The 9,605-nt window shown below is 48.4% G+C and overlaps 1 protein-coding gene across 3 annotated transcripts in view; it reads left to right on the top strand.

Annotated features, from left to right (window-relative positions):
* The first annotated feature begins 158 nt into the window (after positions 1–158).
* Positions 159–9,605, top strand: part of MBOAT1 (membrane bound O-acyltransferase domain containing 1) — a 58,002-nt gene continuing 48,555 nt past the window's right edge. For all 3 annotated transcript variants that reach the window (XM_055705469.1, XM_055705470.1, XM_055705468.1), the window contains exon 1: positions 159–282. In XM_055705469.1, the coding sequence (XP_055561444.1) occupies positions 193–282 (90 nt within the window). In that variant the 5' untranslated portion in view covers positions 159–192. The remainder of the gene's footprint in view (positions 283–9,605) is intronic.

Raw genomic sequence — 9,605 nt, 5'->3', positions numbered from 1 at the left:
CCGCCCCGGGATGGCGAGGCCCTCCCACCCGCCCCCGGCCGTTGGCGGCGGCCCGCCCCGCCGAGCGCCCCCCTGCGGCCCGGCGGCCGGTTCGGCGGGGCGGCGGCCGGCGTGCGCGGAGCGGAGCGGGGACGCAGCGGGGCAGTGCGGGGCGGGGGGGTGCGGGCCGGGAAGGGGTCGGGGGGATGCAGCATGGCCGAGCCGCCCGGCGCCCCGCACCGCACCACCGGCTCCACCTTGCTGCACCCGCTGAGCGGGCTGCTGGGCATCCCGCTGGACCAGGTGAGGCTGCGAGGCGGGCCGGGGGGGGGTGGGGTTGGAGGGGGGGAGTCCTGCGTGTGTCCCCCCAGGCGGGGGACTCCCGAGGCGAGGCGCTTCGCTGGCAGGGACGCGTAGCCCGCCGCTGTCACGCCTTGCATCGGCCGGAGGGCCCCGGGGCAGCGCGGAGATGCCGTCCCCCCGAGGGGCCGGGGGGGCCGGGGCTGAGCCGCACCGGCCGGCTGCCCTTCCAGCCGGAGCCGTGCCATCCCCCCGCCGTGCCATTCGCCCCGACCATGCCACCCCCAGGCCGTGCCATTGCCCCTGCCGTGCCATCCCCCCGCCATGCTATTTGCCCCGACCGTGTCATTTGCCCCTGCCGTCCCACCCCCCCACCATGCCATTTGCCCTGACCATGCCATTTGCCCTGACCGTGCCATCCCCCAGGTCGTACCATCGCCCCACAGTGCCACCCCCCCGCCATACCATTTGCCCCCGCCGTGCCATCCCCCAGGCTGTGCCATTGCCCCCACCATACCATCGCCCTGCTATGCCCAGCACCTTTGGCGCTGCTGCATCCCAGCGCCGCTGGATGCTGCCAGCTGCGGTGCTGAGCTGACCGTGTTTGGAGCTGGAACTGCCTAAATAGTTTGGGTCCTTGCCCAGCTCTGCTTAACTGGGGATGTACCCCTGGGTGCAGGGTGTCTGGTCAGACATCACAAAGTCCAGGCACTGCTTTTGTAGCTACAGACCTGTAGCTTCGAAGGGCAGAAGCTCCTTCAGCCTCCGAGTGCCCAATGGCATGGCGAGCCACAGGCATGGAACACGCGGGATGCGCAGGCACACATACAAGAAAGCGGCCCTATGGGCAGGCACGTTTGTATGTGATGCCTCACAGCGTATTTTGGGCTCTGGCGTTGCCCGTAGGCTCGTGGTTCAGCTGACCCCTGGCCTAGCAGAAACCACTGCTTCCTCCCGCCACCTTTTATTGCCTCTCCAGCCTGCGTGCACCTGCCGCTGTCCCTGAGTTCGCTCAGCGACAAGGAAGTTGGGAAGTTAGGTCTGGGAGTTCATACTGGCCAGGAAAAGTCTCCACCAAACTACCAGGAGCTTGAGCTGGGCTGGAAGAAACCAGGGCAGCAGAGACATGCTGGTACAAACCAACAGAAGCCTGAGATTTACTTGCTTGATTCTGTTTGCAGAGTGGCTGGTGCTATGTGTCAGGTTTTACTACTGTTTGTTTTTAAAGTTGAGTAAGAAATGCATCGTTGTATCGATTAAACCCCTACCTCTAACCGTGCCAGTTTTTCCCTTTTTAACAGAAAACAGGATTTGATGCAAAAAGGTCTTTTGCTCAACGCTGAAACAGACAATAAAGGCCTGTCGTTAACTATAAGCTGTTAATTTAGGAGGGGGCACAGGAGTAGTGTGTTTAAAAAACTTGTCCTTCCATTCAGCCAAAGCAATACAAAGGCAATGTTGTCTGTGGAGAAAATTCTCCCTGCTCTCTTCCGGACCTGAGGATGCTTCACTGCATCTGGTTACGTGCTGCGCTTGTCGCAGGGCCTTGGTCTCGTGGGTGCTGCTGGTGGGCACCCGTGTTCCTGCTGGTTTGCATATGAGCCCACTGCAATGGGCAGGGGGCTCCTGCTGTGGGGTCAGCAGTGTGGCTGGGCTGGGTGGGTACCCAGTGGCATCCAGGAGAGTCCCCCTCTGCCTCCAGCAGCGTGGAGCAGCAGTGGGCTGGGAGGAGCCCCCCTTGCTGGGGTTCATCACCAAGCTGCAGCAGGGCTGTGCTGAAGTGTGCTTGCTTCACCTGAAAATTACCCCTGCCCCCAATCATGCTTAATCATCCCTGTGAGATGATGCTATCAACCATTTTGCAATGTCTCCCCCCACCCCTTTTGCCCCACTATGATGTGCAGGACCATGCCAAGCATCAGGGATTTCTACTGCCCTCAAGTAGGCAATAACCAGACTGCTGTGTGGAAGCGTCATGCCACCACTGTCCCCTCAGGTGACTTGATTTTCAGGTCTGACCTGCAGTGCTGATGCCCTTGGGAACAAAATAAATCTACTTTCACAGAGCTCTGTGGCCAGGTGGGTTGGTTACCTTCCTCATTAGACTGAGAGAGGGCAGGTGGGCTGGTTACCTTCCTCGTTAAAATGAGAGAGGGCTTTTGCTGAGGGGGAAGAGTTCACTCGCTTTCAGAAGGAAGCTCGGCATGTGGAAGGCCGTTTTGCTAGATACGACCGCACGTGGAGCAGGGACTGCTTTTAGACAAGTCCCTTACTGCGATGCTGACCGGCTCTCTGCCCTCCACCCGGTGGCTGGGCTGCACAGGGGAGCTGAGCTCTGGTTTCTCCTGCCTGTCAGTGTGCTCAGCCTGTTGGACGGTGACAGCCTGCATCTCCCTCTGGTCCATGTGGCTGCCCCGAGCCTTTGAAAATGCTGAGAAGTGCCCAGTGAGCCCGAGGCAAAGGCGCTCAGGCGGAGTTTACACCCTCCAGGTCGCTGTGGTATGGGAAAGCTGTGTGTGTGTGCGCCTCTATGCTAAGTGCACGGAGGACTTGCTCCTCCTTTTCTAGAGATGCTTTTCCTTGAGGTCTGTGCTCTGAGGGAGAGTGCAGTCTGCGAGAAAAGACTGGAAAAAACAGTTGAGCTGAAGGTCTGAAAAATGAAAGTCGTAATCATTACCCTTCCATAGTGGGGGCAGAGATGCTGTAGTGATGGGAGGTGGGAAATGTTTTGTCATCTAATAAGCAGCGATTGTGTCACTCGCTATGGGAAGCGGGGATGAATGTGGAAATGCTGGTTTTCACATTGGTTGTTTTCTTCATTTTAAAAAATTACAACTTAAGTTAAAACCAGTGCAGAATTAGAGGGTGCCGTTCCTGGCTGCGCTGTGTACTGGCCAGGCTGTCCACGGTTTATTTAGCAGACCGTGTACTGCGTAGGAGCGTGGCAATGTCTTTCTGCTTTAGATGCTCAAATTGTCCTGATGTCTCAGTGTGCATTTGCATGTCTCTTTAAAGGATGATTTATCTTTGAATTTAACATTGGAATACTATTTTTTAAGCAGTGCTATATTCAGTAACAAGATTAATAAGCTTGGAAGAGGATGAAAAGACTGTGTTTAATTCATCCCCCTATCCCAGGAAAGCAGACTTTGAAATTTAGCTGACTTGCGCTCTAAAAATATCTGGCTAGGTCAATGACATACCTTCAGCAGCATTTGGAAAAGAGGTTTGGGTTTGGGGTTTTGTTGTGGGTTTTTTGGTTTTGGGTTTTTTTCCCCCTCCTTATAGCGTATGCCCCAAATCTCATTTTGGAACGTCATCTCTCCAGTATGCTTATATGCTAACTTTTGGCAAAGTGTGTACTTTTTTGTCAGCTGTGCCCTAAATCACCAATTTTGGGACATTGTCCGCTACCATAAATCAGTGAGATATGGGAAGTTAAATATTAAACTTTTAATAGTGTCATTTCTGTAAACAGAGTACATGTGTATACAAATACAGTGAAGAAATAAGTATACTATTTAAAGGTATATTAGAAGCAAGTTTAATGGCATTGTTTACCCATATCTAGTTTTACCCTGCCTTTCTAAGCTCTAGGCATCTCTAGAAGTGATTCAGGTTCAAAGGGTTAAGGCATACAATTAAGGGGTTTCACTTCTCAGGGTTATTTTGCAGTACCCTTGATATCCCAGGTTACCTGTTGCCTTATAAGCAGCAACCCAAATGCAAATTGCCAAGGGCCCTACAACAAACTTTACATTTTAACAGGCCTTAGCCTGACCCATGTCAGACAATACCAAATTTGATGGTATACGGGATATATGTTCTGTGTTCAAGGAGACTCTCTCAAAAAAAACGTGTGAGCATCTTCCCATGTCTATATCAGAAGCCTTTTAACTTCAGTGTTTTCATTGATGAGGGCAGCTGTGTTTCCCCAAAGGGGGAAAAAAAAAGTGTATTTAAAATTAATTTTGGATGCTTTGGCTGCTGGCTGTACACCTTATTTTTCGTTTTAATCCTTTCATTGGAGCTGGTCTGCATATTTACACTTTGGTAGCAGTTTAAATAAAACACTAGCTGGGGGCGGGGGTGACTGTGGGACATGCCTCTGAATCCTGGGATAGTTGAAGTATTAGAAATGTCTTCTCACCATTCCTTGAGTTTGAATAGCTCTCTGCCCAAAGCATGCTGACGAATGGTTTAAAAAGGAGAAAAAAGAAAAAAGTATGTGTATGTTTTTTCCATTTACACAAATCAGCATGAATTCTGATCCCCAAATCGGGGACTGTTCTGTTAAATTTCACATTTTTCAGCTATTTTGCTCTCTGACTTCAGTTTTACTTCTGGTTTGGCTAGTCAGCAGATGTGTTAGTCCCAAGCCTCTTTGCCTGACTTTCTAATCCACTTTTTGGGCAGTGAAAAGCCAAAGAAAAAATTAGCTTTTCAGGAACTCACCAGACTTAGGCTGGGAACTTTGCGGTCCCTTTAGGGGTGTCAGGAGGGACATCAGAAGGTGTGATGCTGAGGAAAGAAGGCAGTGTGACACACACTGAAGTGGGATAACTGAAGGTGGAGGTTTGCTGGAGACAGAAGTGGGGTTAGTATCTGATTTTCACTGGCAAAAGGCTACTCCAAGGCAGCAGCAACAACTGCCCGTGCCTGGTGTGAACTATGCTACATTTCAATTCCCTAATGCCAGTCGTTTTGCAATTGAAAACTCGAATATGTTTTCATTTTGAATTGCAGCAGTCCTTGTTCAGATGTAATACCCCCCTGCCCGACACCCTCAACTGCAAAAAAATAAATCTATGGAACTTTTAGTTATTTGAGAAACAGTAAGCAGAAATGAATTTGAAATCAACATCTTAAAACACATTTGTAGAGAGATAGTACCTAGGTTGCCAAACCCAACTTTAATTTTGGTATTTTCTGAGTACCCAGATTTTGTAAAGCTTTTGTCCTGGAAAGAAATCATTAGCCTTTTACTATAATGCCACAAAGGACATGGCACTTGATTTAAGGAACAGAAGCATAGTCTTGCTGACCCTGTTCTGGGTCCCCAGTTAAACAAGTGCCTGCAAGCAGGGCAGGTCATGGTGCTCGTGGGCTGTGCGGCTTTTCTGTGCATTTGGTGCAAATCCACTTTCTTGTGGATTTAACTTGCTGCACCCGCTTGTGCAGTGCCCAGGATTCCATATATTCCTGAGACTGTCCTGAGACAGAGGTATAGTACTTTACAAACATTAAAGCTGTCGCCAAAGCTTTGCTTTCTGTTCAGGTCAAGCTCTTACTAACAATTGCAATAATACACATTTTCCTCTGCCTTGGAAACATGTGCTGCCTTTTCCAACGTGTTCTCGCTCAGTTTGGTGCTGCAGTCTTGGACCTCGTGGCTGATGCCTTGATACTGTGGGTGTAAATATTTCCACATCCCTCGTGCCTTGAAAACAAAGTCTGTCCTATTAAGTTTTTCATTTGGCAAGGGACAAAAGTGCAACTGGAATCAGGCGCTTGCAATTTTCCCCCTTTTAAGCACTTTCCTTTTCATTTATATTAAACAAGACCTGGAAAAATAAACGTTAAAGTGCTGCATAAAGTTTCCTGAAACCTTCTCTGCACATTAATCACACCAGCACTGATTTAGTGGTGCTCTGCAGCTATTTTAAGACAATATGAAGTAGTGATGAAGACTCTTGGGTTCCAGCCTAGTGGTGTAGGCAGCGAGCACAGAGCTGGCTCTGTGCTTTCGGGGGAGCCCCTGGTGCTTGGGATTTGCTGTGCGTTGGCCAGCCTGGCACTGTGTTTAATGCCCTGGCTGCTCCATGGCTCCTGTTAAAGTTCACGAGAATGGGCAGCGCTCGAGCTGGACTTGCCAAACTGCAAGTGGTGCTGGTAATCCCTGGGCAGGGGAGGCTGCTGGCATCCGCACGGAGGTAAATCCAACCTGTTGTACTTGTCCAAAACCAAGTGAGAAGTCGGATGGCGGTGGACCATGTTTCTCTTTGGGGTGAGGAAAGCCCTCTGTATGTGAGCTGGTAGTTACAGGGAACCCTGAGGGTACCAAACCTCATCTCCGGGATGCTTGGGTACTTAAGGAGAGCTTCCAGTAACTCGGGCTCACTCTTAAAAGTACAGCCCGATGCATGCATTTGTACCACCCTTTACTAATAGTGTATATGTTAACATGTAGCTTAGATCAGGAGTGCCCTTTGGGAGCAAATCTCTTGACTGTCCCCACCTAGCATATGTTGTATGTGAGGAGCCCCAGGGGGTGTACACGGGGTCGCTTCCTGAGAATGTGAAGCTGAAGGTTGCGCCCAGGAGCCTGCAGGGCTGCAGCTGCTAAAGGGTGCACAGCCCACAGCACCAGAGCTCAGCTCCGCTGGGGTGGGACCCCCGGACAAGAGTCACTGTTGTGTTGCTCCTCAGCCCCCCTCCTGCTAGGACAGGCATGGTGGGAATCTGTGACTTCCTTTGGTGGTTTCTTCAGGCTGTGGCACCGGTCGGGCTTGTTCGGTCACTTCTGCCACTGCGGAATCCAGCTCCTTCTGCTGGGTCAGCCTGTCCTGCCTCTGCCCAGCTGAGAGGCACCTGGAGAACGGCATCTGGAGCAAAACAGCCCAGGGGACCCCCTCTGGGGGGTCCTTCCCCCTAGCAACGTGGGATTCGTCATCCCCCCTTCTTACAGTCTTGATAGGAAATGTTCGTTTTCACCTGTCCTTTATTTTTCCCCTTGGATTAAGGCATTTTAAACAGCTTTTGCAAAATCGTAGGTGAGCACCACAGCAAAAACAGAAGCAGGAGCAATAGTTTCTGACATAAATGATTTTTTTAGAACTTTTTGTTTTGAGGTGGCTACTTACAGTATGTTGCATCTTTAATGGAGTTGGGTGGGAAATAAGTTTTCTGCTGTGTTTTGGGCTTCCCTCATGATCAGGAAATTTCAGGTTTTAAAAAAAAAAAGCCAGAAGTCTCACTATTGTAAGCAAAAACCTTGTAAACTTATTTTTTAATAAATTGAAACATTTACAAATTTCCAAGCAGTTTGTTCTCACCCATTCCTCTAAGTTTCAGTAAAATACCAGAATGAAAACTAATTTTTAAACCAAAATTCAAAATATTAACTAGACAGCTTTACCAGCTTGGATATTTTGTTATTTTTTTTTTACAGAAAACGGTAGTCACTTTGAAAACTATTTAAAAAGTTAGTCAATCAATCTATGGCATGACTGTTGCCATGCTATCTCGTCTTAGACAAAACAAATCGTAAATACCAGAACAATTCTTAGTTCTTGGTTTCCCTCTTTCTGGATGCTTTGTCCAGGTGGGATTTTAGGAATCTGAACATTTACCTGGTGTTCCTGGGTGACCAGGTGGCTGGATAGTGGGAGTTTTGCCTGTGTCCTTATGTGGCAAATGAACCAAGCCTCTTTGCCTGACTTTCTAATCCACTTTTTGGGCAGTGAAAAGCCAAATAAAAAATTAGCTTTTCAGGAACTCTTAAAACACATTTGTAGAGAGATATGCCAAACCCAACTTTAATTTTGGTATTTTCTGAGTACCCAGATTTTGTAAAGCTTTTGTCCCGGAAAGAAATCATTAGCCTTTTACTATAATGCCACAAAGGACATGGCACTTGATTTAAGGAACAGAAGCATAGTCTTGCTGACCCTGTTCTGGTAGTGTGGTGGGTGGGATGCTGTCCGAAAGCGGGTGAGCTACCTGCTAGATGACTTATGCAAAGGGCAGGTGGTCCTGAGTGTGTAAGTCCCCAACAAAAATCTGGCAATCCTAAGGAATAGTGACCGTCAAAAGTATCGATCAGCATGAGATTATATTCTGTGATGTTCAAGCTCCGTGTGGGCATCAGGCTGGGGGCAGCTGGGAGGGGGAAAGGAGGCAAGAAAATACTCCTTTTGATCAGCCTTTTGGATTGTGTGCAGAACGCTAAACAACTAAATAACAACTTCAGGCCAAGACAGAACGTTCAGCTGTTGGCTGTCACGCACAGGGTGAGCGTGTGCTGCTCCTCCAAGCCCTGGTCTCGTGACAAAAGCTTTAATTGGGCTCGAGTGTTTTCTTCGTTTGTGGTTTCTTGTTCGAGTGCCGTTTGGCACTGGGATGCAGATAGGGCAGGAATGGGGAGAACAAAATGACAAGGCAAAAAGCTGGGATGTTTGAGGACACCCCCCCACCACCACCACCCCACCACCCCCCTGCTCCCAGCATTTCTTGAATAACTTCAGTGCTTGTTTTCACGCTTGTGTATTGGGTTTTATTTTGAACTTTTTTTTTTTTTAAAGGACCGCTGAGTAGAAATTAATTATTAACTCTTACACCTAGCTAAATGACATTACAAACTGGTGAAAGTAGGTTTTTTCCCTGTTATCAGTGTAGGGGAGTGTTAAGGAGTAGCATGGTATTGACTTTGTTTATCTCATGTGCGCGCACCCAGAGGGCAGGTTCGAATCACTGACTCCTACGGTTTGCAGCAAGTATTTATACCAGCAAATTCCAGCTGATAGATCACTGATTTATCTGCTTGAGAAGGAGTTTTAGCATGACTTTGTTCACTTGCGAGTGGCGTTTAAGTGGTCTTACGTTAATACTTCTCCTGCAGCAGGGTTTCTCAGGATGTTTTGCCAACTGTGCTGTATTGAAGGTGAAAAACAAGCGGAGACAAATGGTTTGGAGAGAGCGGCTGGGAAGTTACAGGACTTTTTGAATTAAATCCAGTTTTTGATGGCAGCGTTACACATCCTCAGTGAGTTGTAGGCACTGTTAGCACCCACAGCTGTTTATGCCTTTGAGTGTATGTTTGTGTTCATGCTAATTCTCTGGAGGCAAAAAATTGTGGTCTGTAGTTGCCACAGCAACAATAACAGTGCACTCAGTGTCTGGGTGGGTTTCGTCTATTTTATGCGAGTATGTTGAAAGTGTAGGCATGTTGCTGTGGTACATTGTGAAATATGACAGACTCTTCAAAGAGGAAGCATTTGCTTTTTTATTTATTTTTTTTTTATTTTTATTCAGAGAATAACTTTAATTTTGTGTTACCTTTATTGCTGCTTCTCTGCTAGGGCACTGGTTCCCATTTGCAAACATAGCATTGCAGAGGGGAAAATGGGCTCAGCTGTTTGGAAAAAGAAAGTTACAGAGAAGTTCTGCTGATGCTAACCAATAAATAAAATGAGGGTTAGAACAAAGAATGGTCCGGGGCAGTGGGAAATGGGTGACATAATGATGTTTCTCTCCCACTGTAGTTGCTCTTGTCAGTCAAAAGGTGACTGTAGCTGTTCTTTGCCATGAAACCAGAATGAAAATAT

This window comes from Falco cherrug, chromosome 3 (genome assembly GCF_023634085.1).
Source record: "Falco cherrug isolate bFalChe1 chromosome 3, bFalChe1.pri, whole genome shotgun sequence".
NCBI classification, from domain to species: domain Eukaryota; kingdom Metazoa; phylum Chordata; class Aves; order Falconiformes; family Falconidae; genus Falco; species Falco cherrug.
This window is presented reverse-complemented; position numbering and strand designations above follow the sequence as displayed.